Source organism: Oscarella lobularis, chromosome 15, assembly GCF_947507565.1.
Source record: "Oscarella lobularis chromosome 15, ooOscLobu1.1, whole genome shotgun sequence".
In the NCBI taxonomy this organism is placed as follows: domain Eukaryota; kingdom Metazoa; phylum Porifera; class Homoscleromorpha; order Homosclerophorida; family Oscarellidae; genus Oscarella; species Oscarella lobularis.
Window position 1 is genome coordinate 672860 of NC_089189.1, and position 24702 is coordinate 697561.

General features: G+C 46.6%; 6 protein-coding genes across 9 annotated transcripts; 4 read left to right on the forward strand and 2 right to left on the reverse strand.

Annotated features, from left to right (window-relative positions):
• Positions 1 to 5: 5 nt before the first annotated feature.
• On the forward strand, positions 6 to 6770 carry LOC136196312 (IQ domain-containing protein E-like). The gene is made up of 22 exons (XM_065985836.1): positions 6 to 186; positions 429 to 700; positions 750 to 810; positions 872 to 930; positions 985 to 1062; positions 1123 to 1164; positions 1215 to 1268; positions 1328 to 1398; positions 1454 to 1526; positions 1577 to 1632; positions 1685 to 1749; positions 1804 to 1899; positions 1953 to 2032; positions 2136 to 2220; positions 2274 to 2427; positions 2490 to 2627; positions 2681 to 2771; positions 5877 to 5912; positions 5965 to 6176; positions 6227 to 6276; positions 6335 to 6466; positions 6517 to 6770. Exons 1-22 carry the CDS (start codon positions 45 to 47, stop codon positions 6609 to 6611), a joined length of 2142 nt encoding a protein of 713 aa, XP_065841908.1. The 5' UTR covers positions 6 to 44; the 3' UTR covers positions 6612 to 6770.
• Positions 6637 to 8598, reverse strand: LOC136196321 (alpha-1,3-mannosyl-glycoprotein 2-beta-N-acetylglucosaminyltransferase-like). Of its 3 annotated transcripts, XM_065985850.1 has the most exons (9): positions 8481 to 8597; positions 8149 to 8426; positions 7985 to 8096; positions 7785 to 7923; positions 7584 to 7721; positions 7446 to 7536; positions 7271 to 7375; positions 7108 to 7198; positions 6637 to 7045 (listed from the first exon to the last, which is right to left on the reverse strand). In XM_065985850.1, the coding sequence occupies exons 1-9, from the start codon at positions 8583 to 8585 to the stop codon at positions 6758 to 6760; spliced, it is 1347 nt and encodes a 448-aa protein (XP_065841922.1). In that variant the 5' UTR covers positions 8586 to 8597; the 3' UTR covers positions 6637 to 6757. The 3 variants fall into 3 exon arrangements, with proteins under 3 accessions (XP_065841922.1, XP_065841920.1, XP_065841919.1); XM_065985848.1 differs by having other exon boundaries at positions 7584 to 7923; positions 8149 to 8414; positions 8481 to 8598; XM_065985847.1 differs by having other exon boundaries at positions 7584 to 7923.
• A 211-nt stretch (positions 8599 to 8809) lies between these two features.
• On the forward strand, positions 8810 to 14575 carry LOC136196315 (DNA-binding protein RFX7-like). The gene is made up of 8 exons (XM_065985838.1): positions 8810 to 11775; positions 11843 to 11876; positions 11934 to 12034; positions 12082 to 12138; positions 12192 to 12266; positions 12329 to 12460; positions 12529 to 12604; positions 13081 to 14575. The coding sequence occupies exons 1-8, from the start codon at positions 11666 to 11668 to the stop codon at positions 14452 to 14454; spliced, it is 1959 nt and encodes a 652-aa protein (XP_065841910.1). The 5' UTR covers positions 8810 to 11665; the 3' UTR covers positions 14455 to 14575.
• Positions 14576 to 14653: 78 nt separating this feature from the next.
• On the forward strand, positions 14654 to 18615 carry LOC136196311 (fibroblast growth factor receptor 3-like). The gene is made up of 13 exons (XM_065985835.1): positions 14654 to 15023; positions 15074 to 15289; positions 15798 to 16142; positions 16193 to 17068; positions 17122 to 17217; positions 17272 to 17370; positions 17421 to 17584; positions 17645 to 17770; positions 17821 to 17891; positions 17950 to 17990; positions 18036 to 18132; positions 18192 to 18285; positions 18343 to 18615. Exons 2-13 carry the CDS (start codon positions 15187 to 15189, stop codon positions 18445 to 18447), a joined length of 2217 nt encoding a protein of 738 aa, XP_065841907.1. The 5' UTR covers positions 14654 to 15023; positions 15074 to 15186; the 3' UTR covers positions 18448 to 18615.
• Positions 18616 to 18762: 147 nt separating this feature from the next.
• LOC136196313 (uncharacterized) lies at positions 18763 to 22727 on the forward strand. The gene is made up of 12 exons (XM_065985837.1): positions 18763 to 18796; positions 18867 to 18961; positions 19196 to 20332; positions 20392 to 20484; positions 20545 to 20655; positions 20712 to 20881; positions 20943 to 21068; positions 21187 to 21263; positions 21315 to 21355; positions 21408 to 21504; positions 21552 to 21657; positions 21712 to 22727. Exons 2-12 carry the CDS (start codon positions 18880 to 18882, stop codon positions 21748 to 21750), a joined length of 2079 nt encoding a protein of 692 aa, XP_065841909.1. The 5' UTR covers positions 18763 to 18796; positions 18867 to 18879; the 3' UTR covers positions 21751 to 22727.
• Positions 21930 to 24689, reverse strand: LOC136196322 (proline-serine-threonine phosphatase-interacting protein 1-like). Of its 2 annotated transcripts, none has more exons than XM_065985852.1 (13): positions 24580 to 24689; positions 24428 to 24528; positions 24144 to 24218; positions 24049 to 24083; positions 23682 to 23788; positions 23558 to 23620; positions 23393 to 23491; positions 23294 to 23339; positions 23157 to 23236; positions 22930 to 23028; positions 22757 to 22853; positions 22509 to 22703; positions 21930 to 22425 (listed from the first exon to the last, which is right to left on the reverse strand). In XM_065985852.1, exons 1-13 carry the CDS (start codon positions 24625 to 24627, stop codon positions 22142 to 22144), a joined length of 1329 nt encoding a protein of 442 aa, XP_065841924.1. In that variant the 5' UTR covers positions 24628 to 24689; the 3' UTR covers positions 21930 to 22141. The 2 variants fall into 2 exon arrangements, with proteins under 2 accessions (XP_065841924.1, XP_065841923.1); XM_065985851.1 differs by having other exon boundaries at positions 21930 to 22443.
• Between the last annotated feature and the right edge of the window lie 13 nt (positions 24690 to 24702).

Genomic DNA, 24702 nt, shown 5'->3' on the forward strand with positions numbered 1-24702 from the left:
TACAAAAAGCCCTGAGCAACAGGAACCGAGCAACAACTGCGAAAATGGCCACAAACGGCTATTCAGACGATGCGTATTCCGAAGTTTCAGAAGAGATTGCGACAATATCGGTCGGTTCCCTTCCTCGTCCGCCGTCAAAACCGAAAAACGTCGGACGATCGGTGACGAGGAGAAGTTCAAAGATCGGTAAGCGCCGAAACCGTCGCACAGTCAGACCAAAGAGACCCGAGAGTCTCTTTGCAACCTCTCACAGCAGTGCGTTATGCAGTCATCGCTTCTTCGCTTTAGATTTTTCCGTCGTAACTAAGCAACATCATGCCTAGTAGAACCGTAGTCTCTAAACGACCAGCAAAGCTCTACATACTTGATTCTAATAATGAGACCTGTTGTCTTACCTGATAAACTACTGATTGATTTTTTTTCCCCAGTATCTCCCTATGCTCCCCCGCGTCCTTCCGCTCCGACGCCCGGCTCTGGTCCTCGCGGGGGACAATTCGTCCCTGGCAAAAAAATGGCAGCCCCGACCTTCGCTACAGCAGCTGGCAAAACGGCTCGCGAACATTGGCTATCAGCGTTGAGAGCGGATCGTGGAAGAGGGCTGAGCAGCGAGGGAACGAAGGCGAGTACGTGGATGGGAGGAAAACCTGAGTCTGCTACATCAGCCACAGCAGTAACGTCGTATCTCAAGGATCTGATGACGGTACTATATGTTGAACTGTATATCTGGGCCAATAGAGATTTCATCTTAGTCGAGGAGCAGCGATTTCATGGGGAAATCGATGCAGCGAACAAGAACCAGGAGTGCAGCTGGTATGTATATATTGCTGATGCTGATGGGATTCAAAGAGACAGTCCTATGTTTGTTTTTTAGGTCTGCCTGGGCTCAAGTCACAGGAAGATATGTACGACGAGATCCAAGAGTTGAAAAGGGTATTATGGAGTAGTGGGTTAGGAAAAGGTCGGCATTGTCTTCACTACACACAGGTTCTTGTGGCCGAAAAAGAAAGCAAAAATATATTGGTAACCAGAGTGAGAAGACAGGAAGAGGAACTACTGAAAAAGGCAAAGAGATGTGTATAGACTCGCATTTCCTAGGGCTGACACCCCTCCTTTTGCTTTTAGGATAAACAAATCGAAGACATGCTGAGTTCAGGCCAAGTAGCTGTAAGCCAACTATTGCTTCCATTGGCCGTTATTTATTCTTTTGCTTTTAGCGATCTGATCTCACACGAACGTTGACGCAAAGGCGTACCGACTCTACGGCAGCGGTGAGTAAAGCAATGAAGCGTACAGTAGGAAAACGTCAGCGATTGCTCCACTTTTCAAGGCTGTGACATCTCTGAAACAACAAGTGCACAGTATAGAAAGAGCTCTTAGAGAAAAAGAAGCCGCTTACAAGTAGAAAAGTTATTTACTGTACGTACAAAAGTCTCGCTATTGTTTTTTTGTCCAGCAAACTGGCTAAAGATCTCAAAACGACAAATATTCAAGAATTAGAAATTCAGGCAGAAATGTATTATAGCGAAGTACGGGCCTACATTTAAAATATGACGATTCCTCCACGTGTAAAATTCAGGTACTGCGATTAAGACGTGTCATAGAAGAAAGACCAGCCACTACGTATGATTCAAAGTAAAATTTGGCTTGTTGGGTAGAGCGTGGTTTTTCAAATATATCGTTCAAGGGACGTATCAAAGGAGACGCGTACTAAAATGAAGGCGTTGAACGCCGCCGTAATTCGATTATCAGGTTTTGAATAATATAATAATTGGAGATTATATCCACTGACTTGGATGTTGATAGCGTCGAATAAAGAGCTCGAGAGCGAGAATGCATGCCTCAAAGGAGACTTAGAAAGAGCAATGAGAACACCGCAAGGAAAAGGAGATACTTTGACGAGTAAGCCACCACAAGTTGGAAATAAATGGGAACCAAGTCATCTGTCTTATCAGAAACGAAGGGCGCGGTAGAGGACAAATACGCCGACTACAATCGATCGCAGATGCTGTCTCGGCTAGTGCAACTGGAAATGGTATAGAATCTCACCTACTGTAGTGTCCATTAGGTACCCCATAGAAGGTCTTATAACCAAAGAATCGACGACTCGTTTGTTAGTCTTATGAGCGGTTTTTTAGGAAGTAGAAAGTCTCGAAAGTAGGCTAGAACAGTCGTCTCGAGAAGCGAGTGTAGCTGAAGCCGGTCGCCAACACGACGTTCAAGGTATGCATCGTGACGTGAGTGACGCTGCTATACGTTCCCAATCTGCTTCGCAGAACTCGAAGGAAGTCATAGCGAACTCAAGAAGCGAATAGCCGAAATGGAAGAGTCCCAAGAGAATTTCGTCGCCGAGCGAACGAAATTGAGAAACGTGATACGAAAATTGAAGGAAGATCGAGCATTCTATCGTACAGCAGCTGAAACGACAGAGTAGGTGCTCTAGCTTATTGCATGGGGAATGGTACTACTGTATTGCGTGTTTCTTACGAAAGGAGTAGCGTGAAGGATATGGAAGAGAAGTTGAGGACTGAACGCGAGGCTAAGGAGACGCTTGACGGACAAGTAGCCGAGCTTAGGGAAATTCAGCGAAATGATGAAATGGCTAGGGAACATGCAGCGCAGCGTAGAAAGTAGGAACGTCAATTTAAGCTTCGATCACTCGTAGACAATTAATTGAAATAAGGAGGCATTTATCTGGCGACTTGGAGAAGAGGGACGAGCAGCATAGGGCCGCCGTAAAGTTGCAAGATCAATGGAGAAAACACAAGGCGAACGTAAGAGATTCGATGTGGAAGCATTAGCGTGTGCAGACAGTTGGCCAGTCCCTTCTAATTTCACTGTAATTTATTACAGGAAAGAACAATTGGCCACTCCCTTGTAATTTTCTCGTAATTTATTACAGGAAAGAACATTTGGCCACTCCCTTGTAATTTTCCTGTAATTTATTACAGGAAAGAACAGTTGGCCAGTTCCTTGTAATTCTTCTGTAATTTATTACAGAAAAGAACAGTTGGCCAGTCCCTTGTAATTTTTCTGTAATTTATTACAGGAAAGAACAATTGGCCAGTCTTGTAATTTGACTGTAATTACAGGAAAGAACAGTTGGCCAGTCCCTTGTAATTTCACTGTAATTTATTACAGGAGATAACAGTTGGCCAGTCCCTTGTAATTTTCCTGTAATTTATTACAGGAAAGAACAGTTGGCCAGTCCCTTGTAATTCTCCTGTAATTTATTACAGAAAAGAACAGTTGGCCAGTTTCTTGTAATTTTTCTGTAATTTATTACAGGAAAGAACAATTGGCCAGTCTTGTAATTTACTGTAATTTATTACAGGAAAGAACAGTTGGCCAGTCCCTTGTAATTTCACTGTAATTTATTACAGGAGATAACAGTTGGCCAGTCCCTTGTAATTTTTCTGTAATTTATTACAGGAAAGAACAGTTGGCCAGTCCCTTGTAATTTCACTGTAATTTATTACAGGAGATAACAGTTGGCCAGTTCCTTGTAATTTTTCTGTAATTTATTACAGGAAAGAACAGTTGGCCAGTCCCTTGTAATTTCACTGTAATTTATTACAGGAGAGAACAGTTGGCCAGTCCTTTGTAATTTTTCTGTAATTTATTACAGGAAAGAACAGTTGGCCAGTCCCTTGTAATTTCACTGTAATTTATTACAGGAGAGAACAGTTGGCCAGTCTCTTGTAATTATTCTGTAATTTATTACAGGAGATAACAGTTGGCCAGTCCCTTGTAATTTGTCTGTAATTTATTACAGGAAAGAACAGTTGGCCAGTCCGTTGTAATTTCACTGTAATTTATTACAGGAGAGAACAGTTGGCCAGTCCTTTGTAATTTTTCTGTAATTTATTACAGGAAAGAACAGTTGGCCAGTCCCTTGTAATTTCACTGTAATTTACAGGAGAGAACAGTTGGCCAGTCCCTTGTAATTTCCTGTAATTTATTACAGGAGAGAACAGTTGGCCAGTCTCTTGTAATTATTCTGTAATTTATTACAGGAGAGAACAGTTGGCCAGTCCCTTTGGTATTTTCTGTAATTTATTACAGGAGAGAACAGTTGGCCAGTCCCTTGTCATTTATTACAGGAAAGAACTGTTGGCCAGTCCCTTGTAATTTCACTGTAATTTATTACAGGAGAGATTGGCCAGTCTTTTGTAATTTCCTGTAATTTATTACAGGAAAGAACAGTTGGCCAGTCCGTTGTAATTTCACTGTAATTTATTACACTAGAGAACAGATGGCCAGTCCCTTGTAATTTTCCATTAATTTATTGCACTAGAGAACAGTTGGCCAGTCCCTTATAATTTTCCTGTAATTTATTACAGGAAAGAACAATTGGCCAGTCTTGTAATTCTCCTGTAATTTATTACAGGAAAGAACAGTTGGCCAGTCCGTTGTAATTTCACTGTAATTTATTACAGGAGATAACAGTTGGCCAGTCCCTTGTAATTTTTCTGTAATTTATTACAGGAAAGAACAGTTGGCCAGTCCCTTGTAATTTCACTGTAATTTATTACAGGAGATAACAGTTGGCCAGTCCCTTGTAATTTTTCTGTAATTTATTACAGGAAAGAACAGTTGGCCAGTCCTTTGTAATTTCACTGTAATTTATTACAGGAGATAACAGTTGGCCAGTCCCTTGTAATTTTTCTGTAATTTATTACAGGAAAGAACAGTTGGCCAGTCCCTTGTAATTTCACTGTAATTTATTACAGGAGATAACAGTTGGCCAGTCCCTTGTAATTTTTCTGTAATTTATTACTGGAAAGAACAGTTGGCCAGTCCCTTGTAATTTCACTGTAATTTATTACAGGAGATAACAGTTGGCCAGTCCCTTGTAATTTCCTGTAATTTATTACAGGAGAGAACAGTTGGCCAGTCTCTTGTAATTATTCTGTAATTTATTACAGGAGAGAACAGTTGGCCAGTCCCTTGTCATTTTTCTGTAATTTATTACAGGAAGGAACTGTTGGCCAGTCCCTTGTAATTTCACTGTAATTTATTACAGGAGAGATTGGCCAGTCCCTTGTAATTTCCTGTAATTTATTACAGGAAAGAACAGTTGGCCAGTCCCTTGTAATTTTTCTGTAATTTATTACAGGAAAGAACAATTGGCCAGTCCGTTGTAATTTGATTGTAATTTAGTACAGGAAAGAACATTTGGCCAGTCCCTTGTAATTTTTCTGTAATTTATTACAGGAGAGAACAGTTGGCCAGTCCTTTGTAATTATTCTGTAATTTATTACAGGAGAGAACAGTTGGCCAGTCCCTTGTAATTTGTCTGTAATTTATTACAGGAGAGAACAGTTGGCCAGTCCCTTGTAATTTTCCTGTAATTTATTACAGCAAAGAACAGTTGGCCAGTCCGTTGTAATTTCACTGTAATTTATTACACTAGAGAACAGTTGGCCAGTCGTTTGTAATTTTCCTGTAATTTAGTGCAGGAGAGAACAGTTGACCAGTCCCTTGTAATTTTTCTGTAATTTATTACAGGAAAGAACTGTTGGCCAGTCCCTTGTAATTTCACTGTAATTTATTACAGGAGGGAACAGTTGGCCAGTCCCTTGTAATTTGTCTGTAATTTATTACAGGAGAGAACAGTTGGCCAGTCCCTTGTAATTATTTTGTATGATTGAGGAAGAGAAGAATACTTGATCATCGATGATAATATTCATCATCATCACCATCAAGTACCCTTCTCTTTTTTCCTTCACGTTGCACTCTGCTTTATATTTTACGTTTACACCTGCAATTTCATGCAAGACAAACCGAGACATTTTTCCAAACTAAAACTTGTTTAATTGTCTCACGCGCACGCTTATGATTCGAATTTTAGCCTATTGATTATTCTTTTAATTCAGAAGCGGCAGACGAAATTTGAGCAGGAACAGGAAGAGGTGATCTCGTTTTGAGTTATTTTACCACTTCTCTTTTTCCTGCTGTTCCCAGGCGGCTGTCGAAATACAGTCGGTCTTCCGCGGACACTTGAACAGAAAGAAGCGGCTCACGTCTATGGAGAAAACGCTTGAAAAAGACGCACCGCACGTAAATGGCACGGATGACGACGAACTAGATGAAACTGCAACGGACATACAGTCAGCCATCAGAGGTCACCTAGCAAGGAAAGAGGCACTCTCCAAGACCCAGGCTGTTTACAAATGGTATGTTTTTTTGCGCACAATTATGCACTTGGTTTCTACCAGGGCTTTAGGAATTCGGCTGAGAATGGAGGTCCCAGGTGGAATTCGTTTAATTCTGCAGGTGATGGTAGTCACCTGTGGGGCTTAGGTAGTGCTAAGATCTGATTTGTTGACCGTAGATGGTTCTAGCTTCCAGGAAGAATTCCTTGGTGACGCTACGAGTACAAAGTCGAGATCAGCGTCACCTCCAGCGTCGACGGCTCCAAATCGAAATCGTTTGAGCAAAAATTCGAATCAGAAACTTTTGGCCAGTAATAAAAACCCCGCAATTCCTTTAGCCTCTTCCGATTTTATCTTCTAGAGCATCCTAATACGACTGGCAATTATAGGAATAAAGAAAATGAGGAAGAACGGAGCGAATCTGGTATCGTAGATGATGAATCAGAGTTGTGGTAACACCGGGTCCCCCTCACTACTGGCAGAAATGCACCCCCACATTTATTAAATCATAATTAATTTTTATACATTCTAAATTCTCTATCGCTGCACGTGCGGCGGTGCTCCAAAAAATAACGAATTGCACTTTTTAAAAATAAGTGATTTTATTTTCGCGAATTCTCGTATCCTTTCCAGTTTGCAGGCGGTGCCAAATGAACGCGACAGCCCCCGTACATAAACGAGACGATTCCCTTGTAGGCGAGTCGGGGAACTTGGTCTTTTAGATCGTTCATTATGCCAAATTGTCTGGCATAGGAAACGAATTGGCCCGCAGTTAGATACTCGACGCGCGCCTCTTTCGCATCTCCGCAGCCTCGTTGGGAATCGATTGAGGAAAGCGATCGAGTTGGGATCCTGTAGACGCGACTTACGAAGCCTTTATCATAATTACTCTAATAAAAATCCCCAGAGAGAAATGGTTATATAATAGATAAGGGTTGCCTGGGAAACTAACCTTGAGTAAATACGTCAAATCCTGTTTCAAAAAATGAACGTTTTTATCGCTGAGAACGATGTATCGAAGGTGATTATCGTAAAATTGGCCTCTAACGTAACGCGGAGAAATCGTTTGAGGGCGGGGGGAAAAATCCATAGGCCCTATAATATACGGTACTCACTTGCTCACTCCCTCCTTTCCAAACGTTCGCGTTCGCGATATCTCGGGACGGAGGCACGCCCGTCCCTTTCTCTGCTCTGATTCTCGCATCCAATCGTCCCAGAACCTGTTCAATGGGAGGGGGAGGGGGGACGTTTAGGCTAGAATTCTTTTTTTGGTGTGATTCACTTGCGTACGCTTTAGGCCATTTATCCTTGATTTCGTTCCACAAACTGAGCCGCATCATCCATCCCAAACCCGGAAAAAAGTCAGAACGGTAGATCAGTTCTAGAGAGAGATGCTATAGGGATCTTTTTCCTCTAAGTACACTGTACCTGGCTTATTTAGATCAATGAGATTTTCCTTGCCGTTATCGTTCCAAGCCGAAACGCACCAGAGCGTGGAATCTTCCTCGAGCAATTTCCGAGTTGCCAGAAAATATTCGAAGAAGTCCGGCGAAACGTCCAAGTCGTCTAGAGATCCCAATCCAAACACGTCCCCCAATGCCCGTAAGGCGTAAGTCACTAGTAGCGTACCTTCAACAATGATGACACTATCGTATTTCATGACGTCAAATATTTGCGTCAACGCCCACTTGTAGTGGCGCGATATCTTATAGTAGCCTTGCATCGCCGGACTACCGCCTTGCATGGGAATCGAAGACAAGTCGGGTTGCTAAATAAAATTAAGGGACGTCAGAAAATTTCCTTTGAGAAGAAGGAAGATATATGTATACCTCGATGTGACGAATCTGATCCCCATAGGAGCGAATCGCCTGTGCCGTCGGCTCGTGCCCGCAATCTTGGGACACGATAATGGGATGACTGGCTGTCGATTGAGCCCTGTATCTAATCAGAGAAGAAATAATCCGCGCGTCCCACCAACCCCCCTAAGTCGAACCTGAGCAATAGATCGAGACATCGGCTTACTGTAGGCCGATTGCAGGCAAGTACGAGAATAGGAAGTATTTCTGTACGACTCGTATCTATGGGCTGATTGGGCTCTTTCTTTGCCTTAGGAGTCTTCACTTTAGCAGCAGGTGTACTAGGTATTGCCTTCTGCTTTTCTACACGTTCTGTTGGGTCTTTGTCTTCTGTTTTAGTTCCTGTGTCCTCTTCGCGTCTCTGGCTTAGCCGGTCGGCGTCGTAGTGAGTGTGGATGAATACCTTGTGGTATAACTGGTAGTGATAGATCGTTTGGGTGCTGTGGCGTCCCCCCCGAGTTCGTTTTACCTCGTCTAGAGTCTTGGGATTGACTATATAGAAGCTGTAGAAAAGAACGGCGTTGAAGGCGAGGACGAGAAGAACGAAAACGAGAAGCAAACGTCTTCTCGACATCCTCTTGCGTCTAGCGTACGCGCTGCCTTGGCCACATGAACGTGAGCACAAAATATCCATTATTTATTTATTTTTCGCAACACACAGAATTATAATTCGCGTCTACTATACCTCTATATAGAATGATAAAATACGACTTATTTGATTTTTGAAAGCGAAATAAATTGAGACATATGTAGTAATACTTAGACATAACTGTCCTTCATCTTAGGACGAAAAGACGAAGCCCTGAACGCCATTGTCTCGGCATAAGACGGCGGAGGCAATATTCGTCGGCCTTCTGAATGCCTCCAGCTGCTAGAAGCAACAGCCGCAGCGGTGGTAAAATAGTAAACGGTCTTTCCCCTCTCCTTGCCCCTCTCCTCATCCCTTTCCTCCTCTTCCGTCTTATATCGTCCTCGACGTCTCGTCGCGTGAAAGACGTGAATCAGTTTCACGATGACGACTATAGCAGCCAATCCCGCCACCCCAATCAAAAACAAAAGAAATCCGTCAAACAGAGACGTATCAGTAACGTCGTCAGGATTCCAATTGTCGTCGAACGTCGTCCCTCCTTCGTCTCCGTCTCCTTCTCCTTTGACCAAATCGACGCCGTTGACGCATAAACGTGCAACGCAGCCGACGAAAGAGCTCAGGTCTGCGGCGGTGGCGGCGGTGAACAGGTTAACAGGCGGCCAAAGCCATTGGATCGTAGTCACGTTGTCCAAAGGATCGCCTAGTTCGATCGACTTGATCTCGTCGTCGTCTGCTCGAAACGAAACGTGCGTTCCGGAGAGCGTTATTGCGACGTCGTGCACGTTGCCGTCGGCGACGCGATTCCCGTGAAATCCAACGAAACCGCCGTCGGAATTCAAACGAATTTGAATTTGAATTCTCCCTTCGGAGTTGACCGATAAAACCAGATAGCTAGTGGCGTCGACGTTGAAAAGAGCAAAAACGAAAACGTCGTTGAAGACAGTCGAGAAAGATACTCTAATTGAATTCTGAAAATTCCGAGGAGGAAGAATCAAGCTCGCGACGTGCTTCGTCGGATGCTCCTTTCTAGTATCAACGCAAAGAAGCCTTGATTTTATCGGCTGACGGTCGACAGGCGAAACGTGAGTCTGTATCATGTCTCCAAGACAGTGAGGAGAGTCGGAAGACGAACCAGCACGAGCGCACGTTCGAGTTCTGATCTGCGCTGATGGGGAGACGAATGTCCAAGGCAGCCAGGGTGACCAAACTCCAAAGGGATCGCTGCAGCCGCCGCTGGAGCACACGTTACCCTCGTTCGAGCATCCAACTAGAACACCCGGTGACGATGTCGTCAAGCTGATGATATCCAATAGCTCGCTGTTCACCTTCACGTTTCGCAAGCAGCCGAGAAATCCCTTCACCGAATGACCCTTCTCGTCGCTTCCTCCCAACGTCAGTGCGCCCACGGGAGTAACCGAATGAGGCAGTGCAAAGAAACGACTCGGTTCGCGATCGAGAGATACTTTGATCGTTCCACTGTGAGTCGTTTCAAGGGACACCAAGTGCCAGGCACCATCGCTTGCTGTTTCTTCAAAGGCGAAACAGGATTCGTTACTGCGACACTCGCCGTCTAGTTTGACGTCAACGTGCAGGCGTTCACGGTGGATGTAAACTGCGATGTAACTTCCGTTGAGTCCGGGCAAGTTTTGATGCATCAACAGTCCGTTTCTTTCGTACGTTCGGTATTCAAACTCGAGGCTAATGTCATTGTGCCCTCTTGGTATTTCAATGGATGCTCTTGAGTCAACGAAGGATATGGTTGCAATGCCACTTCCTTGGTAACTGAAGCCAACGGGCTCGTCCCCCGAAACGCTGGAGCTGTAAACGTTTTCATTGATTTTATACCCATTCCAGGCAACTTCTTTCATGCATCCAACGAATCTGCCCTCTTCAAAGGAACTTCCTCCGAATGTAATGGAACTGATATTCAATTCGCCATCATGGGACGTCATTAGCTGGCTCTCCTTTACAAAGTCATTTAGTCTCACAGTCAGATTTCCCTCTACAGTTCGGATGATAGTCAAAGAGTTCCACTGGGAATATTTCTCGGTCTGGATTCTGCCTCCAACGCTCGTTCTCTCGTATCCTTTTCCAAAATTGTACGTGATCACTACGCCATCGGATGTCAGGACAACGGAAAAATGAAGAAGACCCTCTTGTCCGTATATCAAAATACCGTCTCTGCCCCAACCACCCATAAACTTCATCTCTATTCTTTCCCCTTTTTCTTTCATCAACTCAACGCCCATTCGGATCCACTGCAGTCCATTGAACGACGTCAAAATGCCTCCTATTCGACAGCCGACCGAATATCGTCTGTTATGAAACGTCGTCGAGCCGTTCGACGGTTCTCCGTCAAAGGAAATAAGAGCGTTCTTATTCTCGCCGTCTTCCTCGTACACCAACAGATCAAAGTCTTCCTGCACCCATCCAACGACGTCTCCCGCATCAAATCGAATTTGTTCCCCATCTATGACGTCGATTTCAAGCGCACCGAGTCGACGAACGCGAATACGATTCTCGCCCAAGAGACGATACGACGATGACGAGACGTCGTCAGGGGGTCGCCACACTTGAAATCGCACCGTTCCAAACGACACGGCGCGAAATCGCCACGCCGTCACAACGCCAGGACAACAAAAGCGCATCGCTCTATCGATGAGTTGACGACCGACCGTAGTCGCATCTCGACGACCACGGTCGTCGGCGACGATAGTTCCAATTGTCGTGTTCCACTCACATTCCGTCACGGTCCAAGCCAAGGAAGTCAACCAACAGAGACCCGCCGCCGCCGTCGCCATAACAATGACTGGGCTCGGCATTTTGACCGGGATGTCGGTCGGCGTTCTGACTGTCGGCCGTCTTTTCGCGTCAAAAACGCCGACGGGGGGACTCGAGCGACGCTAAAACGCCGAAACTATTGGATTCAATGGTCTCGCCTGCGCGAGCACCCCCCGCCTCGAGGCTTCAAGTCGCGCGATCACGTGCTGGGAACAAAGCAAGGGCACGTTGCGATGTTCGCCGGCTTCGTTTATGCTGTTTGAGGCCAAGCGACGCGGCCGCAAATGGAAGCAGTATCCGCCGACGCTCCCTCGACTCGACGCGACCCCGACGAGAGGACGGGCGAAAGGGAGGGCCGACACAACGTCGAGCGAAAACTCGACGAGAACATCGGGTGAGCGTCGTCGCGCGAAAAGAAAAAAAGACTCGTCTCTATATCCCGGTTCGAACGCTTGACGCAGGATCGACTCGCAGGAGAAAATCAAAGCCGTGTTGGTGAGAACAATGAACTTAGGGACTTGGAAAACAGCGAGGGGGGTCGATCCTCCTTAGGATCAAGTTCATCGGCTCACCGATAAAGAGAAACTCCTTCTCTACTTCAAATTGCCGACCGGAGAACGTCCGTGGAGGCCCAAAACTCCCACAGCTAGCCAGTCAGCTTTTTGAGAAAAAAAATTTTTTTCGAGAAAATTTTTTTTAGTCCGCATGCGTCAAAATTGAGCCGTTCTCAGCGAGTTCAAGTCGAAGCCCAACAGTGGTGCGTCAATTTCGACGAATTTTTTCGTTAATTAAATTTTTAATTGATAAAAGGCTGCGAGCCAATTACGAACCGGCGGACGACGGAACGGCGTCGATAGAAAAATTAGAATTGCATTCTCACTATGTGTTCGTTCTCTTTCTCTTCCGTCTCCCATTCCCAAGGGCTGGAAATGGGGTTTCGTGTGTAGGAGAGGCTGCAATGCTCACACGGAAGCGGCGTCGTCGTCGCGTCTCCTGACGCAGCGCGAATTCGGCAAAGTCGTCAAGCACGTTTTTCCGGCGGTGAATTATCGTCGATTGGGAAATCGTACGAATTCGAGATATCCTTTCAGATTTTTTTGGAGAAGTATTTTTCAATTTTTTTGCTTCTTTGACCCTTTTTTTTCACGTGTCATTATGTTGGAATCCGACGAAGAAATCAGTTTCAATCGCCGGCGCTTTCGTCGCTCGAAGCCACATCGTCGGTAAGTTAATTGGAGAATATAATATTACCATGAGTCCCTCAACGTATCCGTGTCGTATAACATTGGCACCTAATTTATCAAGGGCGGCCGCTTTCGATTTAATTTGTCGAGCCCCGCGCTGTAATCGACGCAGAACAGTTGCGCGAACACCCGCGAAAAAATTTTCTACATCCAAATTTCTCAAACAACGTTTCTAAACGAAATGCTAGTGGTACGATCTCTCCATTATGATAGGGACGCGTGCGATCCCCCTAAGGTGGTCGGCATTTAGTTCAAAGAGAGGGAGGGTCCGTGAGAGACCTCTTTATGAGTATAGACTCTTTTGCGTATCCGCTACGTCGCTCAGCCTGCGGCGACTCCGACCTTACCGTGCGTCGCATACGCTATTCCCAGACACTTCCACGTTGCACTTCTGTCGACCACTTAGCATCGCGTAATTGCTCTGTTGTAATAGACGTGTTTCTTTTTTGTTTCAGCTGAGTGGGCTCAATTGTCCCATTCCGAGCGGCGAACGTCGCCTTCAGAAGACGGCGGAAAGCGTTCTTCTCTCCTACGTCAACGGCATGATCGCCGGCCAGCAATTCGCCGACGTCGTCTCGGCGGCGCGATTTCTCGTCGTCGGCAATTACGTCCCCGTCGATCCGACCCAAGCGAAGGAACTCGATTGCGAGAAATTCACGTCGACGGAAACTCTCCCGCAGCTTCCGCCGCCACCGCCGCCGCCACCACCGCCGGCGGCGACGGCGTCGCAGCCCCTCCCTCAAACACTCCACAATTCGATCTTGATTGAATCCAGCAGTAGCGCTGGAAATTCATTTAAGGAGAAACTTCAGGAAATCGTGCGAGATCGCAGCGGTCAAACGGACGACGATTCGTCGACGGTCGTCGCGACGACGCGACGACGTTATCGTCCCGCCGATCTCGACCTGACGCACTGCCAACACGCCCCGCCTCAAACTCAATTATCGACGGCACCGACGACGACGACGACGACGTACGACGACGACGAAATCGCCGTCGCTCAACAACACCCTTTTCTTCCCTATACGCCGTCGAAATATTTCCAACCTATTCGACCGTCGCCGTCGCCGCTTAGCCCTAACGATCCGCCGCCGGCGGCCGCAACAGCGGCGAGACGAAACGGAGTCTACGCGACGTCGTCGATTGCGCCGCCGCCGCCGCCGCCGTCTACGTTCGCGCGACATCGTTCGCCGCATTCCGTCGCGATTCACGAAACGCGAAAACGCAGTAGAAGTTCATCGACGTCGGCGGCGGCGGCGGCGGCCGTCTTGTCCTTCCCGACGGCCAAAGTGCCGAATTACCATCGCTCTCCGCCCACGTATTCGGAGGCGATGGCCACTCGAAATCAGTTCAATATAACCGGCGGAATTGACTCGACTCGGCCTCACAGCGGCCTCAGTTGCCCGGCGAGTTTCGTCGTTCCCTCGTCCGCCGCCGCTACCGTAACCTCCTTTCCTCCGCTCCTTCCTTCGTCCGAGGACAGTCTCGACGGCGAGACGAGTAAGATACTAAACAATACGACGCCGCCGTCAATGTTTTCGTCGTCCGGCGGAACGGGCGGCGGCGGCGGCGGCGGCGGCGGCGGCGGCGGGAGTCAAAGCAGCGCCGTTGCCTCGCCGACGACGTTTAAGGACGTTGTGATGAGACAGGAGGCGTCGGCGACGAACGACGACGGTCCGCTGCCCGACGAGATCATTCTGTCCTCGCTTTTCGGGATGCTGGGGGGCGCGGGCGGAGTCGAAGGCGATAGCGTTCCCACGCCTGTTGGCGGTCCTGCCTGCGCGCGAGGTCCCATGCTCCAATCGTCTTGGGGATGGGGAGGCCCTTAGATGTTTTAGGAGTACACCGGCGAGCTCCTTTGTTGTTCTTTTGATTATCGACTATTTTTTTTGCCTGTGTTTTGTCCAGTTGCCTGCCACGCAGTTGTGTATAGACCGCCGATTTTACTTACCTTTTGATCCGGTTTCTACGAGCACCTGGGAGGTGAATGAAGAGTGTGTTTAGTCACTTTAGATCCGGATCTTGCGAAGTGGCTTCGTTACATGTAAGGCGTTGTCCTGGGGATCTCGACAAGCCGATTCTGTATTTAGTATTGTAAGACGTGGCTGCATGATGGACGCTGCGATTTTCAGGTCTCCGTGTGCTGCAGATGTCGTGTAGTGTAGATTTGCACAGACTAATCCTGAATAGTTATCCGTCAAGAGTATCCAATGAATTCCATATTAATTGGGGAAGACGCCAAGGAAAAATACCATGCGGTTGTTAGTCACCCTTCGTCACTGCATGTAAATCTGTGAGCCGTCGCTGAAGTAACTGATAAATGCGAGTGGCATCTTCGCATTCACGCAGTTCGAAGATCTCCAAAGTTACCGCCGTTTTATTTATTCATTCTTGCAACGTAGGCGTTTGTGCAAATGAGCGTGAGTCGGGAACTATGTTTTTATTTAGTTTCGCGCATCTACTGCGTTCTACTCGGCTAAAGAGGTCCCAGTCTCTGAAAGGAAGTTCAGTGGACGTGCGACGCGCAACCTTGTTCCCGGGCCCCGTCATCGATCGACGCGATGCCAGTCATGCCTCGTCTCCTTCCTGGAACGCGCCCAGCTCTACTGCTGCTCGTCGCTTTTCTTTTCAAGCAGTCTTCGTCTGTGCCTCGGCTCGTGTTCAGTGAGCAATCCTACTAGTGTATACTGAGACGCGTCGCAGTATAGTTGTACCGTGTAACAAACAGCACGCGCGGGGCCGGAAGGGCTGACAATAATTGGGTTGCGAGGGTCCGACCACGTACGACGAACAAATCGGCCTGCGCGCACCGTCGCGGGTACCGATACTGTACAGTAGCTGTTTGAGGGTGAATCCCTGGCACCAAAGCCTGTTGCAGCGGACTTGAGTTATTGTTGATTCTACCCCTCTAGTGTTTTCCCTTACTCAAACCAGATAGAAGGAAACCAGACGACCGCTGGTTCTCCACGAGACTAAGATAATGTAATTTTGGTGGAGGCTGTTAGAGGACTTCTTGTATTTATGCGCGCGCTGATCGACTCCCCACGGTGCCTAATCGGATCGAATTAATTTTTTCCTTGGCCGTCTTGCGCACGTGTAGGCTGTCGCATTTTAGACTAAACGTCTAAGGATCGCGGCAGCGAAATCATTTTGTTTTTTTCTCTTTCTGCAGAGTTGATTTTGATGACTAAGGAGTACAACGAGACTCTGAACGACATACCTGTGAGAACGCTTCTGTGTTACGGCAATGAAGGCGAGACAGTGCGTTGGCTGGTAACTGATCCTCGTCATCCTCAAGGCTCGACAAAGACTACTTCTCTCGAAACCTTGATGACTGGAGAGCCATATTTACGCTACCAAATTACAGAGGATCGGATCAATGATAGCAATGCATCACTAACGCTTAGGGGAAGCACCGAAGGACTTACGCCAAAACGTTTTATTTGTGAAATCACGAAAAATGGAACCATTCGAAAGCAAATATGGTACGACGTTCTCGTTGTTACTTCGCCGGCAGGTAAGCGAATAAGTCAAAAAATTGCTCATTAAATATGTCTTTTTGTGTAGCTCATATCGTATTGAACCACAATCGAGCCCAAATAAAAGTAGCGCACGGGTCTAATGCATCCGTTGACTGTGAACTCTCAAGTTCTGTTGGCGCAATGCCGCTTCTGAAATGGACTAGAGTGCTTTCAGAAACTGAAAACATTGAGATTGGGATCCACTTCTCAAGCAACAGCTTGATGACCAAGAACCTTTTCGTTGAGTCGCGAGAAGCAGGTCGCGTCACCAAACTCAATATTAATAATGCTGCGAGAGAAAACACGGGCAACTATTCGTGCTGTCCAAACTTGGGCGAAGGACGATGTAATCGAAAGTACGTTCAAATTATTGTCGTCGAACCGGGCTTCCCGCCTGCTCGTTTCCAAAGTCCCGCAGAAAATAATTCAACGTACTACGTCACTGATTCGACGACAATGCCTATAGAAGTGCCGTGCAAAGTAAGCAACGTGACGAAGACGTACGCTAAAGTCGAATGGAAGTACAACGGCAAAGCAATTACGAGAGAAGTCACTGCCAGCATATCCTATCAAGAAATCGTTTCGCCTTTGGAGGCGATACTGTTTATTAATCCGGCTGTGGAAGACACGCGCGTTTACACGTGCGTCGTGTCTTCAAAGCGTTTCGCGCAGCAAAAGACGAGAGATGTCATTTTGTCCGTTGCTATGCCGACAAAATCGTCATCTAAGTCTTTGATCTTGAAAGCCAGTTTAGCGGCTGGTGTCAGCGTCGTTTTGCTCGTTTTGGCTGGACTGCTGTGCCTGTGCAAAAGAAAGCGAGACACGCCGTTTTCGACACTAGAAAACGTCTGGGGGTGGAAATCAGTCGAGAACGATCCTTGGCAAATCAAGTCTGAAAATTTGGAAATTTTTGACGTCATAGGCAAATTCTTAATTACTCCGTTTGAAGTCTTAGAATCAGTGTATGTCATATAGGCCAAGGTCACATGGGAACCGTGTACGTCGGAAGTTATTGTGGGAAAAATCAGCCGCGTCAGAAGGTTGCAGTAAAAACAGTGCTTCGGAGAGGAGGTTCACATTGATTTTATCGCTTTTTATTAATTAAACAATTTCTTTCACCTCTAGAGTCCCGATTTCGTTCAGAAACCATGATAATGCAAAAACTCAGTAAAGAAGAGGCATACCAGTACGTTGTTCAAACGTTTGGACACTGCATGAAAGAAGGTAATTCATCAAAAAAATGCTTTATAGAAACTGCACTGTTTATATATCAGGTTATGGCTATTGTCTCGTGTTGGAGTACGCTGAGCACGGAAGTTTGCTTAGATATCTCGACTCTCTAAAAACACCACTTCCTGAAGCGTCACTGCTCCATTTCACAGTCGCAAGTTATGGACTGCAGATAGCAGAGGCCATGTCATATCTGGAAAAGAACCACGTACACTGATTCAAAACGCGCCTGAGATTCGTTTTGTTTGCTAAAAGATTTTTTCGTTAGATTATTCACCGAGATTTGGCTGCTCGCAACGTTCTCATCTTTGAAGACGAGAAGCTGAAACTTTCGGATTTCGGACTATCGAAGGACATTGAAGATTTGGAATATTACAGAAGCGTCTCCGGCCACGTAAATTCTATTAGCAAGTGTAGTAGCAACGACAGTAATACACTCTGCAGGAACTACTGCCTTTTCGATGGATGGCACCAGAATCTATGACAGAGCTAAAATTTACTCATCGCTCGGACACGTAACTACACCTGCACGCAATAAATCAATTCCTCTAATCACTTACTGTGTTTCCTTAGCTGGTCGTTTGGCATTGTGTTGTGGGAAATTGCCTCAATGGGTTAGTCAACTAACTCTTGATTATCGTTGGAAAGACCTTTATTAGGAGGAAAGCCGTACAGAAGTGTTGCTGCCTTGGATCTCATCCAGAAGCTTCAATCTGGACACACGCTACAGAAACCTGAAAAATGCTGTCGCCAACTGTAAACGATCTAAAAGCTATCCTTAATAGTTCTGTTATTTATTTGCTATTCTACTGCAGTTATTCTCTCATGAAAGAGTGCTGGAATTTGGAACCCGGCGAAAGACCAGATTTTGCAACCCTGGCTGTTAGGCTGAACAAAATCAAAGACGAGGTACATTTCTAAAAACCTGAGGTGTACGATTCCCGTAAAAATATAATATTTTAAAAGAGACAGGGTCTTCGGCTTCAACGCTCCGTCTCCAGCGGCTATGCAAGTAATTGCGGCGAGAGTCCAACTGTCGAGGATAAGACCGTGACGTCAACATCAGTGTAGACGGCAAAGGAGTGGAAGTCTCAATGCCTTATAGATCACACTTCACGTTATTTTAAGAATCGTGTTTTTCAAAGCACGGCACATATTTGCACTTCAAGTACTTAGGCTAGGCGGCCAAACCATCTCTCTGTTATAATACACTGTGCTTATTGATGACACACTAAGACAGTCTCTGAACCAGTCCGTTTAGGAAAGAAAAATCCTCCCATGTCAACGGTATGAAGATACACACAGAGATAAGGCGTGAAGTGATGCGGAACGTGCGCACAAAAAAAAAATGGTCCTTGGGAGATCAACGAATCCGGAAAGCGTTTCCGCCTCCTACACGTGCGAGACTGCGAAAGGAAAGGTGAGACTTTCCTCGTATCGATTTCTACTTTCACACTTGAAGCGCGCACCGTCCTTTTCGTTTGGCAAAGTCGGTCGCTGTCGATGGGCTGCAAAACCCCTCTTTTTCTCGTCACCGCTCTCCTTTCTTCCCTCAGCAGAGGAACAAAAGTCCAAAGCCAAGAAGGTGACTCATCGCCGTGGGCTAAAGCGTCGGCGAAAATGCGCGAAGCGTTTTTTGTTGCCCCAAAAGGGGGCTCCCCGCGCATACCGAGGCTAAATCTACAAGTAGAAATGCCTAAGCACTAGCATCCTAATCAAAACATGCCTGCCTTCCTCTACTCTCAGTTTCCCTCTGCACCTCCAGCCTAAACTGTCTAAAAGTGTGGAAGTGGAAGTGTCTATTTCTTTCTTTCCTTAGGCTTGATATCAGATAAGGCCACTGTCGAAAGAAGCGTCCTCGTTCGTCGAAACGACTTGGTCACTGTAGCAAAAACGTGCCAACAACAAAGCCCTTCCGATTCGTTCACGATTCGATGGCGTCTCACCGAAAACGGCGTCGTGATCGATTCGCCGCCGTCATCCGCTGGAATATCGGTCGTCGAAAACGCGACGGGAAGCCATTTGATTCTCGAACCGAACAAAATGGCGCCGTCGCGTCAACCGGAATCTTTCACGTGCACAGTTCGTCACAACCTCTCCGGTTCCGTCTCCGATAACGCGTCGTTCGCTTTTGCAATCGTCGACGTCGCAGAACCGCGAAAAGTGTCGTCGCTCTACGACTATCGAGACTTCAAGGCGCTCGGTCGATCGGACGACACTCTCGACGTGCCGTGCGCCGTCGCGAAGCGCAAAGGCGTTCCTCTGACAGTGAGATGGTTTCAGTATCGGTCGCCGGGATCCGATCTCGTGCCCGTCGCGTGGGAGAGCGAGAAAAGCGATCCCTTTTCGGCGTACCAGGTTCGTCCTCTAGGGGGCCCCCGTCTCGAGTCGCTCGAAGCGTCGATACTCGTTTTGACGAATCGATCGCTCGAAACCGATTACGCGTGTCGCATTGAAATCGAAAACAAAAAAGGCGGCGACGTAATTGAGAAGATTATTAGTTTTGATTTTGAACCGTCGTTTTCGCCGTCGTCGACTTCGACAATTCCAGTTTCGACGCAAGCAAACTCGACGACAGCTAAAGGAGAAGAAGAAATAGAATCTTCTTCTTCTCCTTCTTCTCCTCCTCCTCTTCGAACTTCGTCTCCCAGTACCATCGACTCGGAGACTCTTTCCCCTTCTCTTTCCGCTTCTTCTTCTTCTTCGTATCTTCTTCCGGCTATTGCAACGCCTCTAAGCATCACTCTAATGCTCGCCTTTGCGTTCGGTGTTTGGATCATCAAAAAGAAGAAGAATGCCAATGGGCATTGGAGGACCGTAGAACCGAAGCCTATCGAAGAGCGACTGCCAGTGGCTGTACCTTCACCAGCTCGTCGAGGCGTTGAGTCATTCGAGTCTCTAATTCTCAGCGACGAGGCAATTCCTTTTGAAGCTCTGACACTAAAGGCAGAACTAGGCAATGAGAAAAGCGTTAAGCAACGTTTTCGCCTGCCTAACTTATATATCTCATCATAGGTAGAGGCTATTATGGACAGGTTTGCTTGGCTGAATGGACGACAGATGAGAGCCGTGTGCTGGTCGCTGTGAAGAGAGTGCAAGGCGGCTGGTGTAAGATTTAATTCTCAAATCTGATTTGACCGACGCTTTGATTGGGAAACCGATTTATAGGGAGGAACGTCAAAGCGTCGGCTAATCTCGTACGAGAACTCGGTATGATGATGAAAATCGGTCGCCACAAAAATATCATTGAACATCTTGGTTATACGATTGGAGACGACGGTAAACGCCCGAACCTACTTAATTTATTTTTTTTTAAAATCTCAATACTTTGATAGGATGTCCAATGATTGTGATGGAGTATGCGCTCAAGGGATCTCTTCTGGACTATCTGTACAAGTGCAATCAGCCGGAGGGCTGCGAAAGGAAAGCGGTATTGCCGGATATGAAAATCTACAAATTTGGTCGAGATATTGCGAGAGGAATGGCCTATCTGGAGGAAAGCAAGGTCGTAGTGTATAAAAAACGTAGTCTTTTCTCTTTCTAATACAACTGTGTTTGACCCTTAGGTAATTCATCGAGATTTGGCGGCCAGAAACGTTCTCGTGTTCGAAGACGACAGCCTCAAGGTGTCCGACTTTGGACTTGCAAAAGATCTGACTCTTTATGACTATTACAGAAGCCAGGCCGGACAGGTTAGTCAACCGCAATTTCTTAGTACATAAGGGGCCTTTCAGTTCGTACTATGTCCCCCACCAAAGCTTCGGCATTTGCAAGCCTAAAATTTTTGCCATTTAATTTTTTCACCTGTAGGAAGCATTGCCCGTAAAATGGATGGCTCTCGAAACACTCGAATCCAATACATCAAAGTTCACGTATGCAAGTGACTGGTATGGATTCAAATGCCATTTGGTAACTCTCTAAGTTCTATCTTTTATAAGCTGGTCATATGGAATAGTGTTGTGGGAAATAACAGCACTCGGTAACGATGATTATATTAGGTAATCTTTTTTGATTAATTAAATATCGTTTAGGTCACAGTCCTTATCAAAGTGTTCCCGTTTTTGAACTGCTCACTTATCTGAAAAGCGGAAAGCGACTGCAAAGGCCAGCGTCCTGTCCAAACGAACTGTAAGGAATTGCATCGACTCCATCATGTGAATGAGAGAGTTGAGCAGGTACGACGTCATGATGAAATGCTGGGATGCCTGTCCTAAAGCAAGACCCAACTTCCGACTTCTCGTACAAACCATGGGAAACTTCCTCGTTGACGAAGAGAACAGGGTATGCAAGTGGAGAACGCTCTATACTTTGTGTATCAATACAAAGCTTTTGTAGCAGGCGTGCCAGGCGTTTTGCTTGAAGTCAAGAATCTAAGGTGTGTGGCGCTCCATTGACAAGTTCTTCCGGCCTTGTGATCCCCTCTATTGCATACTACGAGGTAATGATCTACGTATAGTAAGGTGAAGCGTTTCTGGCGTAGACTTAGATCCACGTATGACTGATTGTAGTGCTAGATTAGGAAAAATTGACTAGGGCCACTACTAATCCCTCGCTGAAATCGCAAAGCACTTTGATGTCTCATTCAAAGCGTATGTTCTTACGCCCATAGCAAATTTTACAAAAAAAAAAAGGGAAACGAAGATGCGATTAGACAAATAACAAAAACGAGAAGCCCCCCTCGAACGCTTGCAGATATCGAGTCCGAGAGAGAGAAAAAGACAGAGAGGGAGAGAGAGAGAGACGGAGTCCAACGGAGACGGGAAGATCATAACAGCGAAACGAACGTTCCCGGAAACATGCCCTCGCGCCCGTCCGCCCTGCGCCCCTTCCACCACGTCTCGTCTTCCATGTCGATCACCTCGATCTTGTCGCCGACGCGCAGGGTCAATTCCTGCTCGCCCTGCGCCTCGTAGTCGTACTCGACGAGCACGTATCGAACTTTGGAACGCGACGACGACGAAGTCGAAGACGGTAACGATCCGACGAGAGCGTAATCGCCGCCGCTCGTAAGCGAATCGCCCTTACCGCTCTCGACCATACTATAGACTCCTACGAAGTCAATAGGTGCTTATGGGTATAAAATATAATGCAGTATGCCCCCTAATAGAGAACTAACGGATTCTAGTTTTTACCTGCTGATGAGGTCGAAGACCCATCTCGTCGATCCGTCGGAGGCGTCACGGGAATTTCCGGCAGTTCTCTCGCCGAAAACGACGAAATAGGCCCGCTGATTTTATTCGATCCCCCCGACGACGTCGACGTCGACGGCACCTTTTTTTCCAGCGACATGGACAACTTTGTATAGAAATTCTCGTACTCAATGGGAGCTAAGAGGCAATGTCAAAAGCGAATAGGTTGAGACCGGGAAGGACGTCCTCACGAGGTCGTTCGCTTCCCGTTTTCCGGCTTTCGACAAACGTATTGTTGTCCGCTTCCGGGTCGCATCTCTCGAGCTGTTGCCGTAGCTTCTCGTATAACTAATACAAAAAAAGGGGAGGGAAAACACTTTGCTTCGTCCTTCGACCCAAAGGGAAATACAAGCGATTGTCGTACGTCGTCGATGTCTACCGCTAGTTGAGAATTTATATTCGAATATCGCCACAGGACGCCGCGGAGAAACGTAACGCGCTCCCTTTCTAGTTCTTGGAAAGCCTAGAAGAAGAAACAAAGCCTTTTGGTCCCATTGGGTGTCTGGATTAGAGGAGTTGTACTGAAGGTGCATAAAGTGGGGGCCTCATACTCTCAGACAAATTCACGCTGGGTTTTAGGCACTGGCTTACGTTGCAGCATATCTCCATTTCTCTTTCCCACATCACGCGCGCTTCGTCTAGAGTTTTAACTGAATCTTGATATTGCGTATCTGTCTCACACGAAAAAATTCCCAACTAACTAACTTAACAATTCCTAATCGACTGACCGCATTTTTGACAATTCTGTTTCGCCGATTCGGCCTTCTTTTGAGACTAAACAAAGAAGCAAATGTTTCTAATAAAAAAATTTCTGCTCCACTCATTACGTCGTCAATTTGCTTCTGTTTCTGCAAATTGAGCATCTTTTGATAGACCTCGTCGGCGTGATCCGAATCGCGACAACTCTTCTCGTACGATTTTTTACTCTAAAGGGAAATAAAAAAAATCAAATCCTCGCTTCCGTCACCTCCTTGGCTCTCGGCTTCGCTCACCCTAGTTTGCTTGTCGTACGACGTTTTCTTGTACGATTGAGATTTCTTGACGGTGTCTTCGCTCTGCACACACACACATCCTCTCACTTCAGTTCAATTCCTCTCGTTGCCCCGCCCGACCCACCTTCTTTCTTTCTGTCCTCTGCCTCTCCTTGAACTCTTTCACCGACTCAAACTCGCTAATGAACTTCTTAGCGGCGGTAAGATGCGCATTGCCAACTAATTCCGTTTCTAAATAAACAAATAAATAAATATATATAATATAATCTCATCCTATGATGACCACGTCGCCGCACAGCAGAAACATACAAATGTCCGGCTTTTAAGATAATTTTATTGTGTAGATATTTTTTCACGCACTACCCCAGAGATCGAGAGAGAGAGAGAGAGAGATACAATCTCTGTCTCTATCTCTTGCTTTTATCAAACGGCTACTCTCACTATTCGCGTGTTCGACTTCGCCTGTCTAGTGCCCTTCCCCTGCGATTTACCTGTCTTCAATTCTTCCCAGGTCGCCTTCAACGTGCTAAATATACGTTCAATGCGTGCGAACAAGTGATTTCGGTTTTTTTTTTCTCTCTCGTACCCTATCTCGTCCTTTGCGTGATACTGCCGCGCCAATTTCGTCAATTCCCGTCCGTAATTCTCCTCGATTTTTGCCCTGTGTGTACAGTACACGCCCACGTTACCCAGACCTCTTTTCTCCTCTCGTTTCGCACGATCCGGATATCAAAAAGGGACCCACGAACGGTATAACGAGCAGAATGAGAATGGCGCTTCGTCGTACGATCGCATTTGCGACTCGCTGCGGCAGCGAGGGGGAGAAGGGGGCCCCTCCTTTACTCCTCCTTCGAGTTATTTAGTACTTGCCTCGATTTGAGAAATTCTTCGAGCTCCTGCGACGTGTGCTTTCCCTGTTTCAGTCGGGTGCAAAGTGTCTCGAATCCGGCGAAGGACGTGAAATCGGTTCCCTAGCGAGCGAACGTATTTTTTTCGGAAAAGAGAGTCGAGCAAAGTTCTACCCAAAAGTAGTCTGCAAACAGAAGCGGTCGGGTAGCTGAAGTCGACATGGGCGCCGTGCTCCAGGAAGAAGGATTACCACTTTTGAGGCGACGTCACAGCTCAGCGCACGCTACACTCGTTTT